Genomic DNA, 19,639 nt, shown 5'->3' with positions numbered 1-19,639 from the left:
GGCGGGGCACGTGGGAGAGGAGGCGGTGTTGCCCAGGGAGTTGTGAGGGGAACCTCGGTGACCGCGCAAGGCGCGTCAGTGGCGCTTGCTGCTGCTGCGGCGTAAGTGCTTGTTTTCTAAAGGCGCATCCTTCGCTAGTTTCTCCCGCTTTCCTGCACCCCAGCTGCCCTGCGTTGTACCAACTTTCTTCTCATTTCGCAGCGTAGCTTCTCCGACTTTTCTCTGAACGCTCAGGTCGGTTCCAGGCACATTTACTCGGAAGTAACGCATGCACATACACACAAGCGGTAAATGGGATTTTACTCTCACCTAACCTAAGGATGCATGGCGTGGCAGCGCTGCCTTTCCTGCGTGCAGCGAGTTTCCCAAGCTGTGGTCTGTGCACCTTTAATTTCTCAGTTGGCGGGAGCTGGGGCAGAGTCAGACCTTCTGGCCTACAAGCCTTTTATCTCGGAATCCCAGGCTTGTGGTGGCTGGTTGTGATTGCTGAGCCTTGGCAAAGATGAAAAGGAACTTTGCTCGTGCTAGGACTAATTCACACGAACTGAGTTAGTCCTGCTGCTTAAAGCAGCTTCAAGCTCTACTGAAAGGATCTTAGTACTAATCCCCCACTGAGGCCAGCCACATATTCTAACCCCCATTCTCTCCTCTTCCACTTTTGTCTCTTGTGTTCCAAATATTAGTTTGCAAACTCCTTGGGAAAGGGATCTATCATATTCCAGAAGGGTAGCCATATCCAACAAATCTGAAGCTTTGGTGCTCGGTAGTGTATGCTGTGATGTGTTAGTTGGTAAGGTACCACAGGATAATTTCTTTTCTGTCTTTGTAAAGAAGTCTGCATTGATGATATTGAAGAATAGTTACATTAATAATAAGATTAACAGTGATGTTTGTTGGCCTTCAGGAAATATGCCTCTTTCCCTTACCCCGCCATTTCTTGCCAACTTTCACAATCCGTTTTCCCTATCAGTTTCTTGTGCCCTCAAGAACCGCTTCTGTTATGAATGGCATGCTTGCATTGGAACCAACGTCTGGATGCAGTTAGGCAACAGTGAAGAGCCTGTTGTCCTCCAGATCTTGCTGGACTTTAAATTCCACCATCTCTGATTATTGCCCATGTTGACTGAGGTTGATGGAGTAGGTTGGTGTCCAACAACAACTGGAGGTCCACCTGTTCTCTTCCTTTGCAATAGAGCATTGGACCTAGACAGTTGTCCTTTTCCCAACAAAACATGATGACTTGGGCGATTCTGTTATCTTCAGTCCACACAACCCAATGATTTCACGAACACTGGAAGTGGCTTAGAGAGGATGGATTAAGGTTTGCACCAGAGCTTGGTTTTCTGGACCCTCCAAAAGTTAGTATACCCTGCAGGTGTTGCCTTCTACTAAATGTGAAAATACTGTTAAAAGCACCCTGAGAGGAGTACTTGGGGTATTTGCTCCATGTTTGTAGAACTTCCACTGGAGACTTCCCATAGTCTTTGAAATAATAATAATAATAATAATAAAATTTATACCCCGCCTTTTTCCCTGATGGAACTCAAGCCAACTTACAGATAAAAGTTCAGGTGCTGTAAAGTTTTCTTCATTTATTAAGCAGCGTAAGATGTATGTTTGCCCCTACATCTACATGCAGAAAGAAACTGAATTCAACATTGTAGCCCTGGCAAGTGAATCTGCATAATAAGTGTGTTCACCACATGCATACATTCAGTTTTTATTTATGACATGATCCTGCTAAAGTGAAGCACATTAAAACACTGTTGATTTAAATGGGAAACCTGAAAACATTCAGGGATGAGTGATCCTATATTTATATTTTGTCAAATCCAGATATATGCTGCCACTCTGCCAGTGGAATGGCCACCGAAACCATTATTTGCTTAGCGTGAGGTAGAGATAAAACAACATGGAACATACAAAAATAGGAGGGAAACAATAGACACTGTGTAGAAAAATCAAGTAAAGCATGTTTGAGTGCACCAGATTCAAGTTTTTAAAATACATGTTTAGATACACATTCATAAAACCATAATTCTGGACGGATGGGAATGAGTAATTAAACAACTACAAATTCATGAGTAGCACAAGCAATGGTGTAAGTGTTGGCCACCTAGGTAGGACTGTAAGATAAAGTGGCTTATGCAACACAAGTAGTTGTTAAATATAAGACTGTAAAATTTTCTTTGTCATTGCATTGTACAGTATTACTATTGCAACAGTGAAAATAATTGGCCTCATTGATGTATTAATACCTCTGTTCCAGTTTCTATTATTGTCCCCTTTGAATGTTATTTCTGTGATCACCACTGTACTGCATGTACTATGCTTTTATTTCCATGAAATAGTCACCATGGCTAGAACCCTTGTGCACGTTCACTTTGGGTTAAACCTTGTTGAAAAGGGTGGCCCTGAGTAAACATGCTAGGCTCCTGCTGCACATGACAAAAAGAAAAAGAAGCAAGCCAGCATTTAAAAGACAGAACAGTAGAAGATAACAGTGGAACACCCACAAAATATGGTCTAGATTGTGGAGTCCCTTCCATGTGCATTGTGATGATATGCCACACAAGATTCTCGCAAAAATTGAAATATAGATTCTGGTATAATAAGTGGTAGAGTGTAGGTTTGATTGTGAACCGGTTCTGCCTTTGTGCATAAGGCCTGATTGCCCTGTAGTGCTGGGGCCCATCCTGCCATTAGGCAGAGTGAGGCAGCTGTTTCGGGTAACAGAGAGGAGGGTGGTGGAAGCAAACTGTTCCAAGAAAAGAGCCAGGTGTGCCATGCTGCCTGCCCTATACCTGCCTGTTACCTTCACATGCAGAGGAGGGCACTGTTCCATTGCCAGTGCTGAACTCAAGTTCAACTGCCACTTTGATTGGTTTCCATAGGTGCCATCTTGCTTTTTATTAAGGCAGCAAAAGTTACATAGTGTTGCATACTTTGTTTTGTTTTTTCTTGCAAGTGATAAACTAGTGTACTAGATAAAATAAAATGTAAATGTGTTAGACATGCTGGCATCCTGCATTGATGAAGGGAATCAGTCTGGATCACTTTTGTGTTATGTAAGCCCTAAATGTCATAGGACAGTTTTCCTTCCCACCAAACCAAGGCTTTCGACATCAAATACAACTTGCCATACAACTCAGCCCTTAAATGGTTTGGCTTATTCTGAAATGTGGTACATGGTAGCTTTTTAGAGGTAGGGCTCTTGTGCTTTTTACAGCTTTATGGTGAACACAAGTGCCAACCAAAGAGCCTTTCCCAGGATGGAGACAGGAAAGGAAAAGTTTCACCTGATGGATTTCTGCATGTTATAGGCACAAAAGCCCTGCTTGGAGGGGCTCGGGAGGCAGCTTTATTAACTATCCCCTTTGTTAGCACTTGTTAGGAATTTCCTTATGAAACTGCAGGGGAGATTTTAAAGGCCATCATTTCTCTTCTTCCAAAAAAAGATATGATAGCCACCTTCAAATATCTAAAGGGCTGTCACATGGAAGATGGAGCAAGCTTGTTTTCTCCTCTCTGGAGGGTAGGAACCAAACCAACGGCTTCAAGTTCCAAGAAAGGAGAATCCAACTAAACAAGGAAGATTTTTCTGATGGTAAGAGCTGTTTGATGGTGGACTGCACTCCCTTGGAAAGTGCAAGCAGAGGGAAGAAGAAGAAGAAGAAGAAGAAGAAGAAGTAGTAGTAGTAGTTAGGTTAGATGGCTGCCTGTCAAGGATGCTCTAATAGAGATTCCTGCATTGGAAGGGACTGCACTAGATGACCCTCAGAGACCCTTCAGACTCTACAACTCTATGACCCAGGCTAAACATAAGTTAGCAGTGTATTGTGACTGCAAAAAAAGCCAATGCGATTTAAGACTTCATTAATATGAAAGTGAAATTTCATTAATATGAAAGTTAATATGAAAATATGGACGCGGGTGGCGCTGTGGACGCGGGTGGCGGGCGCTGTGGGTAAAAGCCTCAGCGCCTAGGGCTTGCCGATCGAAAGGTCGGCGGTTAGAATCCCCGCGGCGAGGTGCGCTCCCGTTGCTCGGTCCCAGCGCCTGCCAACCTAGCAGTTTGAAAGCACCCCCGGGTGCAAGTAGATAAATAGGGACCGCTTTCTAGCATTTCCGTGTGCGGCTCTGGCTCGCCAGAGCAGCGATGCCATGCTGGCCACGTGACCCGGAAGTGTCTCCAGACAGCGCTGGCCCCCGGCCTCTTGAGTGAGATGGGCGCACAACCCCAGAGTCTGACAAGACTGGCCCGTATGGGCAGGGGTACCTTTACCTTTAATATGAAAGTAGCTGCCAAATGAGTCAGTCAGTCTTTAATGTTTTAACCATAGGATATAACAGAAGAGTAGTCACTAGAATTGTTCAAACACACAAGCCTGCAAACACAAAGCCAATCAGATTAAACAAGAGGCTTCATGAGATTCAATCAAATATGAGTGTCTCTCTGTATATGTGTGCTTGTGTGGTGCATTTATATATTATGCGGGGCAATTTTGTTTGCGTTAAGAATGGATGAGGATCTATGTATGTTAGTCAGATCACGATAAGAGAGCCTAATAGGTGGAATGGTTGCATTCATAAAACAGGTTTTGCACACACTAATTAGGTTTAAAATGAAACCTGTATTTCGGCTTCTCTAGTACAGCCTCATGGTTGCCACATAAAGGTTGGAACTGTGGTTGGAAGCCTAGACTGCTTGGGGTCACTCTGCCAGCCAGAAGAAGCTAAGTTACAATCATTCCTTTACTACTGCAGACTGAGAATAGCAAGAGAATAAGTACTCTCACTCCTTAGCCAAAGGAGGAACCCTAGGCAAGAGTTCAACATCAATATTTCATACATTTGAAAAGATAGTTAGAGAATGTGCTAAGTATTGAGTAACTCTTTGCTTGCAAATGCACTTCACGGGACACTTTTGCTTTAAAGCTAGGGATGAGTTAATAGGTCAGTTTCAGTTTCTCATTCTTCCAATCTTCAGTTGGAATCTCTACCTGTTTTTGTTTTAAAAACCCCCAATATCCTCATGAAAATTAATTAGCATTTTAGTACAAATTTCTCCCAATATACACATTTTAGTATGTGATTTTGTCTAATACACATTTTTACAAAGCAATTTTTCCTAATACAATGCATTTTTATATATAATTTTCATGAATATATGCATTTCCATGCACTTTACCCTTGTATGTGCATTTTTGTATAATTACTTGGCTGGAAAACTGCACTGCAAAATTGGGAGAAGTGCAAATTTCTAAGGATGGTTGTGTCTCGGCTTGTGTTTTGTTTTGGAAAGTTTTAATTAGGTAGGTTTCCCTTTAAGTGTGAACTGAATTGAATGTCTTCCCCATCCCCACTTAAAGCTTTGTGATCAGTAAGGAGGACAGTATTTGAAAAGTAATGCTGGTGGTAGAGTGGGTTCATCATGGCGCAGTCATGAGTGCTAACCCTGGTTATTCCACCCTCTTTTTGAAGTCTTGGGGATACCACTTAGGATTCCCACCTTTACCATGGCAGATGTTTTTGCATTGTCATATGGGTAAAGCCGCTTATCTCAAAATGATGTTGAAAACTACTTCCCGGTGTCTGTGTTGACAACCCTCTTTCAATTCGCAGAGTGAGCTTTGGGCAATTTCATGAAGTCAGAAAGTGCTGGTATCTCCATGAAGATGAAGCACCATCTCTATTAGCTTCTGGGGCAACTACTGTGCATTTCTTTCCCCTGTAGTGACTGCGTGGGGTCTATTGAGTAAACAATCCATTTTTAACAAGAAGCAACTGCTTTCAGATAAAGCTGCTTGTCCGTATTAGTAAAGGAAACATTTACATCCTCCAGCCATGTTCTTTTCACTCCTCTGTTGCATCATCTGCCCCCTCTTTGCCTTTGCTGTGCCAGACCCTCATCCACACTTAGCGGCAGCAGCATAGGAGATGCATCATTGTAGTGCGATCCCGCATGGCTTTCAGGTCTGTACAAATGAGACAGCGCATGGATGGGGCTGTGTAATCCCCCCACCCCCAAAATTTACAGGGTTCTGTTACTCTCACATAGCCTACAACACTATGGAGTCACATCACAAAGACTGTGTACACCCCATACACTTAAAGCATGACTTCCTCCATTGAATCCTGGGAACTGTAGTTTGTTAATGTGCTGGGAATTGGCTCTGTAAGAGGTAAACTACAGCTCCCAGAATTCTTTGAGGGGAAGCCATGTGCTTTATATGCACGATATGTAGGCAGCCAGAGAAAAAACTCCTGTGCCACTGTGTCCTGATGTGAAAGGCTCAGTCTTACTAATTCCTGGCAGAGATCCTTTTGTTTCTGTATTCTATCCCCGTACTGTTGGTGCTAAAATATATATACTATGTTAAAATTGCAGAGAGAGAAAAGCTTGGTGGGTTTCATGGTTCTGGGGAACTATAGTTTGAGATAGGTATTTACCTTCCTTTAGTGGAAGGTTGCTATACTTCACAAATGCCAAATCGAATCCTAACGTTACTGTAACATTGCAAACTGAGCAACAGTTAGACCAGATGGAAGCAGTCTGTGGTTTGATTCACGCGCCACCCCACCCCCAATCTGTGAGAAAGTAGGGCAGAGTTTTGTGGGAGTTCTGCTCCCCCCTTCCCCCATGGAGACTCTGCAGCTCTCTTAGTGTGCAGTTTTTGGACACAGCTGCTGCACCAGCTGTTCCTCCTACTGTCACAAAAGATTTTTTATTTTTTATTAGCAAGGCAATGATCCCCATTGGCAGGGAGCTCAGAAATGCCAAATGGAATTAAAAAGTTTAATTTCAAATCCGTGGAGTAAGTTTATTCAGGGTGAACAGATCCGCTTAACCCCCCCACCTCCATCCCAAAGGGTAGCCAGACCGTCCACCCGCCTGTCCACTTCAGGGGAACGGAGGCTGTTCTTCTTTAACATCGCACAGTTCTGTTGCCTCAAAGGTGGTTAAAAATGGTGTTTCAGATAAGGTTACCAGACGTCCCTGGATTTGCAAATCAGTCCCCTGACAAAATCCACCTATTTAGTAGGAAGTTGAAAAGTGTCCCTGGATTCACTGAAAAAAATCTGGTAACCTTAGTTTAAGAGTGCAGTGCAAATTATGCAGACACTGGAAAGGATATCCGCACACCCAAAAGAGGGAATATTCAGGCCTGGATTTGCAACTTTCAATATTAATCTGTATTTCAATCTAACATAACAAGATGATGTACCTTCTGTTAAAGGTTGGGGGAGAGACAACAACGACAGAGGTGACATTTACATGAACAAAGCCAATCCTTCCTAGGTACTTCGGGGGAGGGGGGTTCTTCAGAACTAACTGCCTTTACTTTTGTGCTGTTCAAGAATGTACTTCTAAAAAAGAAAAGAAGACAAGACTCAGCTTCAGTACAGCAACCCACCAGAGATACTCCCCCAGTTCACATATACACTTCTTTCCCCAAGACATCTCACTCGAGAAGTAGCTTGCACAAAGCCAGGGTTCCCAATGCTTATTGGCACTTCTTGTACTAAACCAAACCAGTCGTCATGACTCTGAATAGCCTACACAAGGCATGGAAGGCTCCTATCTGCAGCTACAGAGTCATGAACAATTAACTAATTTCAATTTAGTGCTGGGTGTTCAGGCTGGGCATTACTCTGTTTCTCCTAAATGGATATTGGGAAAGGCCTCTCTGTTTTCTTTACCAAATCAACGATTCAAGAGCAGCATGACCTAATAATTGTCACCATCTCATTTTTATTTCTCAGTCTCTTTGCAAGCAGAAGTGAAACAAACTAGTTAGATACCATTAAGGAAAAACTGGATGTTATGTACACAGCTACAGGTAACTTCCCATCATATAGAGAGATAGATAGTATAGGAATGATGCAATGTTGAGTAGGGAGGCTGTTTAACCCTTCTGTGTGCTGGCTGCTTTTTCTGGCACCTCCCCTCCTTCCCCACATGGATGTCAAAATCTTTTCTGTCATGGTTGTGGTGTGTGTGCAGAGGAGAAATACAGCAAGTATGGGAAAGAGGCACACTCAAGTCTGCAGCCTCCTGAAGCTGCTTCTTATTTCAGTAGGAAGAAAACGCACACAGGAGAATGTTACATACATCTGTATATAATGCTTAGTACAGCTCTTAAAAGAATTCTTTGGAGATCAAAGAGATCTCTCCACAGGTTAATGTTTGAAGTACATATTTGACTTCTCTCTCGTCTTTTCTACAATGTAAAAAACATGTGCTGGGGAGCCAGGGCAAGTCAGGGATTCCCCTAGTGTGTTTCTGACATATAGACAAGATGAAAGATGTATTAATTAGTACCCAACATGGCTCCATAGTGTGGCACAACTCCTTAAAATGGCAACGTGTAACATGTCATTAGCCCTCAAGATCTTATCCCATTGTGGCCTTTTTGTGATAGCTGTGACAATATGTTTCAGCAACTGGTTTGGCTAGGATTAGCTGGTCAGCTTTGTGAACGACAAAATTCTGAATTATTGAATGGTCTTTAAACTTAATAATAATAATAATAATAATAATAATAATAATACTTCTGTTCACAATACTTTTAAGTGCCACCCTTGCCCCTAGAACCAAGGTAGTCAAAAATACCAGGGCAGGCACCAGTATACTTTCAACATCTATATGGTTTAACCCATGACTGTATTTTCTGTGATAATATGAAATACTGGATAATAGCAACATTACTTGTTTATAATTAATCATTTCCATGTTGTTAGGAAGATGCATTTAATTAAGCTGCAGTTTAATTAACAGTATAAATCATTTAGAGCAGAGGTAGACAACTTGGTCAGTGTGAAGGCCACACTGCCAACGTAGCCATGACTCGTACAGCTGCAGCTAATATGCATATTTAATTGCTCCCCATAATTTGCATATCATTTTAATGAAGCTGGCAGATGCCAAATTACAGTTGACAGGCATGTTACACTTGTACAAGATCCTTATAAGGAAATTATTATTTCTTTTAGCATGAAAAGCTTAAGTAAACCGTAATATTTTGAGATTACAGACTAAGGATTCTAGAAATATATGCATGTAGGCTTCTTTTTAAAATCACCTTTTCTGCCCAGTATCTTAGTGATCTCCATCACAATTGCAAACTTAGCTTTACATTCTTAAGGAACAGAAACATCTAGTCAGAATGTAAGGTGTTCTCACAAGCTGCGTGTTGGATCCCTAAAAAAAAAGGTTAAAATGAGAAAAAAACACATTATACAGAAGTGCATCTTAAAGCAGATATTTTGCATTTAATTTGTTTCCATATACTTCAGTATCAAACCAAAGGTGTGGCAAAGCTGTGTTGGCAGCTAGACCTTACTAATTAACAAGTTAATTTTCTACTACATTTTGTTAAAGTACATAGCAGTTTATTTGAAACAGTCTGGCCAATCTGCTACTTTAACTGTATGTTTCAATGCATCCACTATTGCCTGAAAAAACTCAAGTCAACATTTCAGTCTGTTACAAATGTACATTCTGTTATCTTTTAGGAAATTCTGCATTGTCGCTGCCAAATACTGTATTGCACACCTAAGTCTCCAAACACTCAACAGATCTCTTTGTGTATCAGAGTCAGTGCTATTTTTTCTAGAAAAAGAGGTGCTGGAACTCACCATGAACTCACCTCCTTTGTTTTCTTATAATGGCAATGGCACCCACCTGAGAGGTGCCTGAACTGAGTTCTGGTGAGTTCCAGCTGTACAAAAAGCCCTGGTATGAACCCACACATTTCCAAATAATAGGATTTAAGACTTTCTGCGTGATTTATGAACTCAGCAAGCCAAACTGAATGCCATGCCCATTTTTATATGTTGCTTGTATGAGAACTACTGGCATAATTCGCCAGGAAGAATCACTTGTATGTGCAATGATTCCTAGGGTTTTCAGCAGTTTTGGCTTCATAGAATGAAGTGTAGTTGGAATATATCATCTCTGGATGTCTTCTGATCTTACGTTTGCTGTTAAAAACTTAACACAGAGAACAGCATCAGGCTGCTTTACCAGAAGGCAGGAAGAGAATGATTGAAATATATAGCACCATGAATAGGAAGATAGTCTGTGCCAGGTAAAGGTAGTTACAGCAATTAATATTCAGTGGTACCTCGCAAGACGAATGCCTCGCAAGACAAAAAACTCGCAAGACGAAAGGTTTTTTGTTTTTTGAGCTGCTTCGCAAGACGATTTTCCCTATGGGCTTGCTTCGGAAGACGGAAATGTCTTGCAAGTTTGTTTCCTTTTTCTTAACAAACACCGTTAATATAGTTGCGACTTGACTTTGAGGAGCAACTCATAGAACGCGGTGTGGTAGCCTTTTTTGAGGTTTTTAAAGACTGGTGATTTTTGAAACTTTTCCAAAACTTTCCCGACACCATGCTTTGCAAGACGAAAAACATCGCAAGACGACAAAACTCGCGGAATGAATTAATTTTGTCTTGCGAGGCACCACTGTTTTTACAAGGCAAAAGTAGAAATGTGCAATTAGTCACCACCACATTTTTGAAAAGCAAAGCCTGCAGTTATGTAGTCAAAAGATCTATTTTTTACAAAGCATATCAAACACGGGTAAAAGGACCCCTGGACGGTTAAGTCCAGTCAAATTTGACTATGGGATGTGGCGCTTATCTCTGCTTTCTGGCTGAGGGAGCCGGCATTTGTCCACAGACAGCTTTGTGGGTCATGTGGCCAGCATGACTAAATCACTTCTAGTGCAACAAAACACTGTGATAAAAGCCAGAGTGCACAGAAATGCCATTTACCTTCCCACCACAGTGGTACCGATTTATCTACTCACACTGGTATGCTTTCAAACTGCTAGGATGGCAGGAGCTGGGACAGAGCAACGGGAGCTCACCCTGTTGCACAGATTTGAACTGCTGATCTTACGATTGGCAAGCCCAAGACGCTTGGTGGTTTAGACCACAGCACCACAAGCTTTCCTATCAAACACAACACCTACATGAGTGTAGAGGAAGAGAGCATAGGGCAGGATTCGCCTAAGGAGCCCTGTCAATAGAAACCTGCACAATGATTTCGCTTGTGCAATGTGGGTTCCCCACTCCTGACATGCCCACTGAAATTGGTTCTGGGGGTGTCAGGAGAAACCACAGAACAGAGTGTGTGGGAAGAGAGAGGGGTCATTCGAGCTGGCAAACTAAATGGAACAATAAATGTTGGCACACATTTCCCTCTGACAAAGACAAAGTTGCAGGTGTGAAGTGGCTTTTTGCTGTTTACCAATCTAAATGATTCGGAAAACAGCAGTAAGGTGCGGGGAAGCACATTCACCCACATGAAGGTGTGTACATGTATTTCACAAAAAGGCACTTATTTCCCACTAATCCTGCCTAAGGAAATCAGAGCAGTATGCACTAAAAATAGCAAACAAAGTACCGTAAACGACAAAACAGGCTCTTGGCATTGTCAAGGGGTCACTGGTTCTATTTGTTGTTCTTGTAAATATCTGTTGCAGATGTCTACAAATCAAGACCTCCAAATATATGTTTGGATGCCTATTGTAAATAACTTTTATAAAACAAGCCAATAGTGTTATTAATGGAGGAGAAACAATACCTTATTGTAGATTCAGGTTTTTAGAGGACTTGAATTAAGAATAAATACAGGACCATAAATACATAGGGTTTTTAACTTTTCTTTTTTGTAATTTGAGCTCAACATTATATTTCCTAAACTTTTAGAATGGTGCAGCTATTTGCTTATTTCAATTTCCCCCCACTCCTTGAAATAATTAAGTAGTCTACATAGCATTTGTAGATGTTCCTTGCACTATTTCATTACGCTGTGGAAGCAGTGTTATTCAAGCACAACAGTTATGGCAAATCAGATAGGGATAGACATTTCCCCAGCATTGGGAACCAAGAACTCCTCTTGAACAAAACACAAAAGAGCTGAGCCTTCAATGAGAAGCCACAATTGAGCTGTTGTAAACACATATGCATGTCTGTTTTGATCTTCAGAGTGGGGATGGTTGGGACTAGCTTAATTTTGATGTGACGGGCTGCTTGGGAGGTGGATTTTCAAACCGTCTCCTTATTCCTGTTTGTGTTTCTTTCTTATTAGCATGAAAACCAAACAGAACACTTAGCTTGCCGAACAATACGATCTGGAAGAGTGAGGAATGGAACCTATGTATCCAAGAGTCTTCAGACAGACCCATTACTTCTAGTTCACTTCCCTAGCACACACTGGCATTGTTCAATCACATTAGTGGCAGAAGGGATTCGACCTCACCAATCGAGCTATAGGAACAGTGGTGGATGTTAAATGCTGTTTAAAATTATTCCAGCTACCTCCCTGGGAAATTGACTGACTTTGTAGCATAGCATTCTATCCTTACACAGCAGGAGAGCAATCTTTAAAAAGCACAGTTAATTGCCACGGACAGATATGTAAAGGGTGCTGCTGTGGTGGGACCAGAGTTTGATGTGTTTTATGGCAGTTTTGTGCTCTGAACTGCAGACAGATAAGAGACTCAGACAGTTTGCTAGAAGAGCTTAGTATTAGCATTCTGGGGACAGGAGGGCAGCAGAAGTTATATGTAAATTAAGGAAATATATTGCAGGCACTGTTACGATTATGCTGACGCAGTAATTTGCAACAGCTACTGTACTGTCTGTTGTTTGGGGTGAGGGGGATAGAAGATAGTGCCTTTGCATGGAAGCAACCAAATGTTGGGGAGAGACCGGGAAAGCTCAAAACATAGTTACTGCTTAAAATATCAATAATGGTCTGAATGTGTTTGGTGGGTTTGTTCTTTCATATATCTGACTTGATGGGACAGGGAATTTGAGGGGGGTGTTTGCAGGATATTTTACATATGGTAGTAAAGATTCAGGAGAAAGAAGGCGGCAGCTCACACGCCAGATCAAGACAGATGCTCACAGATACAAGCTGATACATTGGTACCAAACAAGCAAACCACTGAAAGATGTGACAAAAGAACAAGAAGCATACACCAGTGTTGTGGCCCTATAAGTTTTTCTTTTAAAAAAACTTCTCCAACTGACAGGACTAAATAATAAACCATCACAAGTTACCAAACAATGATAAAATAAAAAATCAATGACAATACCCCAAGAAGTGAAAAAACAAAACAAAACCGTGTTCTTTACCCAGCGTTTTCCCATTGCCTATGTATATTTAATTTGTAACTCAAGTGCTTTTCCCCCCATCCTGTGCAAAACTAGCACAAAAAGAGCTGCCATTGCAAGCCCAGAGGATTAGGCTGCAAGACTTTATGTCACTTTCCTATAATTGTGCTATAATCAGTGGCTTACCTTATATTTAACGTTTTCTGATAAGGCAGTGTCATAAAAGCAACACCCTCAACAATCCATTGGCATCTTTGCTTCTATGACAGCAGATGCTTGATCAGATACATTTTTTCAAAGGTCTATTTACATAGCGTTACCATATTTTGCCAACTGCAACCACAGTTGTAAGAGTGTATAGTTGCACCCTCTGTTCCAACTAGAAGAGGCTAGGGCCAAAGAAAACTATTCAGGTATTTATACACCTAACAGTGAAGATGTCAAAATAGAAGCAAATCACTCATTTGCCACTGTATCTACCCTTTCACCAATCCATCTACTCCATTTTTTTCTTTTGTTTCATAGCTTTCTCTAGACTGTAAGTCTAGAGAAATGAACCTCAACTCTTTGAATAAATATTGGCATTTATCTAAGTCATTGGTGATGAATTTTTAAAACAGGCCCTTTGCACTGAAGAGGACGTACCGTGCTTGCAGTAAAGCCTCTCTTAGTTGCTTAACTCCCCCCCCCCCCGCCTTTTAGTCATCTTCTTTTTCTAAATGCACTTTTACTGGTTTTATGTTGTTATAGGTGGTTAATGTAAGAAAGATGAATTAACAAACATGCATAAAGAAGTAAAGTTTCCCAGTACCATATCTGCACACAAAGATCCTAATCTTGAGCTTTATGTAGTATTTACTATGATGAAAATAGTCCTATTTCTTCTATGGCTAATTGAGGAAGCAGCGAAGGTTGTATTGCATATATGTAGGCAGAAAGTTACCTATGGCACCTGGTATTTCAGTATTACAAGAAAATATTTTCACCCTATTTTCTCAAGTTTTAAGATCAGTGCATTTATAGTGCATTTTTTTCCACCCACAGCCTCTTACAGACAAGAGGAACACCTTACAAAAAGATTACAAAATGGTTTGCTCGAAATATGGCCTTTTCAAGCTCTAACCAGAGAAACCAGAAGCCTACACAGAACAACGTGGCCAGACCCATGTAGAGATCAACATCCAATGTTAACGATTGTGTGTTCAAATAAAAGCATAAAAGCCCTGCTGTTGGAATGTGCCATTACTAAAAGATCTTTCAAGACTGATTGGTAGCAGGTCTTTTGTTATATACAAGAAAGTCAGAAACATCATGCCAGACATTACTGTCATCATACAGGTAGGTCATGGATGATTGCAATGATGGCTGTAGAGTGTGTCGGTGGTACTCAAAGAGCCAGAGAACAATCCCCCAAACCAGAGCAGCAAAGAGTGGAAAGGGATCTTGTTTTGGCTCTGGGATGTAACCTTTCTCCACTGCCAGTCGGGACAAGCCAAACAGGATACGAGACAATAGGTACATGTTTATCTGTAGGGGGAAATTGTAAACAAATATTAGGCAAGGAACATATCTAGAAGGTGATTATTTCAAACAGTCCTCAATTTAGGCAATCACCAAGTTGGTTTTATGTCAAATCATTTTTTTAAAACATGATAATGCTTTTGTAGTCTCTCAGCTGGGCTGTTTGCCATTTTTAGCAACAGTGTATGATCAAGCATTGCAAAATTTAGTTGCTTGAAAAAGTAATTTGTGTGCTCAGTTGAAAGATTACTATTTTCAAAGCTGATGCAGAGTAAACCTAGGGAGAAACAAAAATATACCTAGAGACCCTAGTCTTTTCATACGGGGGGGGGGGCTCTTCCCACTGCAGCTTTCTGTAGAACCTCTTGCCACTGCAGCTTTCTAATTCTGTGAAACATTAAAAAATATCACTAACTGCAGCTTTCAAAGGCAAACCATTTCTCCAGGAAGAAGCAATATGTTGAGCTAGATGGGTCACTGGTGCACCAGTTAAAGCAATGCTTATATTTAATTACAAACCTGATCAAAACAGGCAGCTGAAAGAAGCAGAAACTGGTGATGGGACCAAATTAATAGAATTCTGAGCTAATACAACCCTTTCCCCCATTCTATAGAGCACCTTGGTGAGTGAAAGATGCAGAAGTGTTGGGGCACAGTTATTTTATTGTCCTCAAGTTTTAACTTGAAGGGCAGTTAAATATGAAGCAACCTGGATCACTAACATCACTTGATTTTCACTTTGCATTAAATGGGCAGCAGTATAAACCCAGAAGCACACAACACCATCATTTACCTGGCTGTTAATATTGTTATTTTCTCCAAACACCAACCAGCCTCCAATGCAGGCTGCGAGGAAAGAGTGAAATGGGATCTTCTTTCCCTGCATCCGCGACTGAAGGGCCAACAGGCCCTTGTATGTGAACACAAAGTATGCCAGGTTTCTGGAATGAGTGTAAGTGGCACGAACAATTGCTTTCAATTTCTCCCTTAAACTAAGAGAAAAAATGAAGACCTGTTATTACAGATAGTACACTCTTCAACTAAAAGAGAAGTGAATAAAAATTAACTACTAAGTTGTAACCTATGATCTACTTCAGGAAGTCACAGTGATCATTTATCCCAGTTTCAGAAAGCAATAAAATCTAAAGACAGATTAGCCAATCTATTAATAATTAAATTAATATGGGCATGAATAGATCCCATAGTAAATGTGACATAATGGCAGCCTAAGCCCCAATGGACACAACCAAGACTTTCTTCCCAGTAAACAGGCTGTGCTGTTGGGCTGCCATTCTAAAACTGCCTTCTGAGTGCATATTCATAGGATAGCACTACACATGTCATTTGTAGCCTTTAATTAAAAATAAAGAAAATGACTATTCATTAACACCAAGAAGACATACAATACAAGTCTCCTTGTATTCTAATCTAGTTGCTCTATTCCAAAGAAATGCAGAGAGAGAAAGAATGTTCTGTTTTTTGTTGGAATGGTTTTTAGTTGTTTTTTATAATTGTAAGATTGTACAGTTATAATTGATTCTGGGACCTTACGGTGAATAAATCTTATAAAGAAATAAGGAGGATCCTGTTTCACTGGGTTTAATATGCACAGAGGATAATAGCTGTACAGTACTGAACCTTATCAAATCACATAGCCTTATAAAGAAATAATCACACACACATATATATGAAAAAGAAAGGGACTGATAAATATACCTTCCACTCCTGAAGAGAAATGTCATCACTAAAGCATGGGGGGCACGTATTTTTGCTCCATACCTGGCAAAAGGAAAGAAGATAATAAACTCTGCACACATGTACAAATGTTGTTTTGAATCAAGTTATTGATTCATTTGTCCAGTGCTTTTTTTCTTAAAAAATGTTTAGGGGTACTCTCATTTAGACTCAAGAAAACCACCATTTTATAGTTCAAATCGGGGAAAATAAATACAGTAAATGGCCAAAAGTACAAAGATTTAAAAAATGTTTAGGGGTATGCGTACCTGTCCCCCCCCCCGAAAAAAGCACTGCATTTGTCTCATTAGCCATAAAGTAATCAATTTTTCAGAGAGAATCATTTATTTATGGCTGTATGATATGTGCAGGTATGCAGATTACACTAACAGCAGCTCAGTTCACTTTACAGCGGGGATAGGTAACCTTTAGCCTTCCAGAAGTTGCTGGCCTAAAACTCTCTTGTCATCTTGTAATTCCTGGCCATCCATGCAGGCTGAGGTTGATGGCAGTTGGAGTTCCAACAATACCTCAAAGCCCCCAGTCCCCCTCCCTCGCTTTACACGTAACTCCACTCTGCATGTAAACCTGATTTTAGAAATGTGTGTAAAGTAGAAAGCAACATGATTCGGCAACAAATCACTTCTGAGGTATTAAATATATTTTGACAGTATTAGTTTATTGGCTATGGCTTATGTTGATGGGTTTTGCCTCATGTTGTAGAAATAGTTTTGGATTAGCATGTTTAAGCCACACCCTGACATTCAAGAAAAAGAACATAGCAAGGGTGTGGTTTACACATACTAATCCAAACCTATTTCTACAATAGGAGGCATCATGGATTTAATATTTAATAACTGAACCTTGACTTCAGGTCACTGGAAAAACAACCATAAATCTGGGTTTTGGCTTCAACTGAAGTGAAGAGCACGCAGAAAATTAAAGAGAGGTGGTAAACTTATTTATTTACTACTGTTGTGGACTTTTCCTATTATTGTTTTAACTTTTTTATAAACCACTTTGAGGTTCCCCCCTACAATCAAGCAGTGTATACATTTCATGGGAACCGTAATAAACAAATACCTGGCAGTCATATCTACTGCCATAGGAGTCATCTCCTAGGGACCGAGGGGATCCTTTTAACCCCCCTTGAAATATTTGAGAGGGCCGCCTCCCAAAGTTGATGGTCAATGCCATTCAAATGGTGTGCGTGAGCCTCGCCCTTGTAATCGATTATGTGGGGCGAGGCTTACCTGCCCCTTCTTCCCAATATTTTAATTCAAGTTGGCACGCTTGTCTACTGCCACCTCGTCAAAGACGTGGCTGTCAATCCTCTCAGAGAAAGACTTGTCCACTATCAGATACTGTAGTTAATTTTGCTTAGCACAAACCCTCGGCGATTCAAAGGCGGCCCTGCGCCAGAAAGAAAGCGAGCCTTCATTCCCACCACCACACACACACGAATCGTGTTTGTTTCTAACACTGACGGAGACGGCATTCCCCGTGGAAAGGGCTTTTTGGAGAGAGTCCTTTGCCCCCAGCTGGTGGTTTGCAAACTACCCGGGAGGCTTTCCCGCCCGGCCGGGGCTCGTTTCCTCCCTCAGAGCTCCTCGTTGGAGCGGCGCCCGCCCAAAGGCTCCGCCCCCGGCCGACACGGGAGCCCCTCAGCCTCCTTTCCCGGACTAGGGATGCGGTGGGTGGGGGAAAGGAGAGACGGTCCCTCTCCAGCCAGGGCTTACACTGCTCCGTTACGGAAGCCCTTGACGACGGCCAACGCCGCCTGGTATCTGCGCTGCTGCAGCAGGGAGTTGACGGTGTATAGCAGGGTCCGCAACATCGTCTCGCCCCCCATGGCCGAAGAATCTCTCGCGCTCTCCTTCTCTCTCGCGCTCGCACACCGATCCCGGCGTTTTCGCAACCCGAGGGGACGATTTGCCTAGAGCACCGAATGCATGGAAATGGGGCTTGAGCAAAGAGCGTCGGTGTGGAAAAATCAACCCACGCACTACAGTTCCGCCCAACCGAGGGAAGGGTGCAAGCAGCTAGGGGGGAAAAAAGTTCTATGGGCTTCTCTCCGTTCAGTCACTGTTCCGATGAGGGCGAACGGGGCGGTGCCGCACCTACCTCACTTTGCCCTCAGACAACCTTCGTTTGTCTTCTTGCTTACAACCTGTCAGGGGGCGGCTTTGCTTCTCGTCGCCTCTGGCTCCACCTACTGTTGGGTTTTCTCTGCCTTCTTCCTTACCAATCTCAAATAGGCATCAGCCCCCACTGTGTTTCTTTCCCCCCCTATTTTACACAGCGCTAGTGGGAAACGATTATGTGTACAAGGTTGTCGTAAGTGACTCCCAGCCTAATCTGCACCACATCTGGTGATAGAATAACAATGAACTATATTTTCACTTGCAGCACATTTTCAAAAACTTCGAGAACTACCGAGGGGTTGGACTCGATGGCCCTTGTGGTCTCTTCCAACTCTATGATTCTATGATTCTACCTTCTTACACACACAGTAAGACTACTGCTTTTGAAAGAGCATAAACTCTTGATTTTGCTTCTGCATTAAAAAAAAAAAGATGTAGAGGGTGTGGAGCCAAATCACATTTATAATGTATCTAGATTCAGGTAGGTAGCAGTGTTGGTCTGATGCAGTCGAAATATATATATTAAAAAATAATAATTGTCCAGTAGCACCTTAAGAGACCAACTATGTTTGTTCTTGGTATAAGCTTTCGTGTGCATATCTGAAGAAGTGTGCATGCACACAAAAGCATCAGCCTGCACCAGCACAGCCATCAGGAGGATCAACCACATGAATCTCCCCTGTTGGTATCCGTCTGTCTTAGGAGACAATGGAGGAGTGCGCCTTTGGGGGTGAAATCAAACTGTTGGAAGGTTACAGAGCCTTCGGGGGCTGTCGAGACCTATACGGGAGAGAGACATGTTTTGTTGCAGTTGAGGCAAATGAAGATGTCTGGTTATGCTGCTGCACTTAAACCATGGCATTTCTTCTCTCTGCGCCCCTCCCAGCAGTCATTCCTCCTCTGGTCCCGCTATGGATGCATGACCTGACTTTGTTTCTCCAGGCACTGTGGTCGTCTGCAAGGGATTCCCACACAGCAGGGTTGATGTTGCCAGCCTTCATGTCACATTTCCAGACATCTTTGTAATACAGAGTTGGTCTGCCAACAGGCCTAGTGCCTGAAACCAGGTTCCCATATAGAGCACATCCTTAAGGATGCCGCAT

At 41.9% G+C, this 19,639-nt stretch overlaps 1 protein-coding gene and 1 long non-coding RNA gene across 3 annotated transcripts; one reads left to right on the top strand and one right to left on the bottom strand.

The window, feature by feature from the left end:
* Positions 1-22: 22 nt before the first annotated feature.
* LOC310709135 lies at positions 23-2,263 on the top strand. Its single transcript, XR_014527341.1, has 2 exons — positions 23-234; positions 684-2,263. It is a non-coding gene; the product is annotated as an uncharacterized lncRNA (long non-coding RNA).
* A 4,574-nt stretch (positions 2,264-6,837) lies between these two features.
* On the bottom strand, positions 6,838-18,582 carry PXMP4 (peroxisomal membrane protein 4). Of its 2 annotated transcripts, XR_014527308.1 has the most exons (6): positions 18,132-18,405; positions 16,375-16,437; positions 15,452-15,650; positions 14,474-14,664; positions 9,087-9,205; positions 6,838-7,371 (listed from the first exon to the last, which is right to left on the bottom strand). XR_014527308.1 is itself a non-coding variant. In XM_083508297.1 (4 exons), the coding sequence occupies exons 1-4, from the start codon at positions 18,242-18,244 to the stop codon at positions 14,395-14,397; spliced, it is 645 nt and encodes a 214-aa protein (XP_083364423.1). In that variant the 5' UTR covers positions 18,245-18,582; the 3' UTR covers positions 13,008-14,394. The 2 variants fall into 2 exon arrangements, 1 of the variants encoding a protein (XP_083364423.1); XM_083508297.1 differs by lacking the exons at positions 6,838-7,371; positions 9,087-9,205 and having other exon boundaries at positions 13,008-14,664; positions 18,132-18,582.
* Positions 18,583-19,639: the final 1,057 nt, after the last annotated feature.

The sequence above is a fragment of the Podarcis liolepis genome (genome assembly GCF_965112155.1).
Source record: "Podarcis liolepis genome assembly, chromosome: 6".
In the NCBI taxonomy this organism is placed as follows: domain Eukaryota; kingdom Metazoa; phylum Chordata; class Lepidosauria; order Squamata; family Lacertidae; genus Podarcis; species Podarcis liolepis.
The sequence above is the reverse complement of the archived record's forward strand: the minus strand, read 5'-3'. Positions and strand labels throughout refer to the sequence as shown.

Coding starts and splice junctions, on each gene's coding strand:
- PXMP4 (XM_083508297.1), bottom strand. CDS start 18,244: ATGGGGGGCGAGACGATGTTGCGGACCCTGCTATACACCGTCAACTCC. Junction 16,438..18,131: donor GGCTTCCGTAACGGAGCAGT/GTAAGCCCTGGC, acceptor TCCTTTTGCCAG/GTATGGAGCAAAAATACGTG. Junction 15,651..16,374: donor TTTCTCTTCAGGAGTGGAAG/GTATATTTATCA, acceptor TTTTTCTCTTAG/TTTAAGGGAGAAATTGAAAG.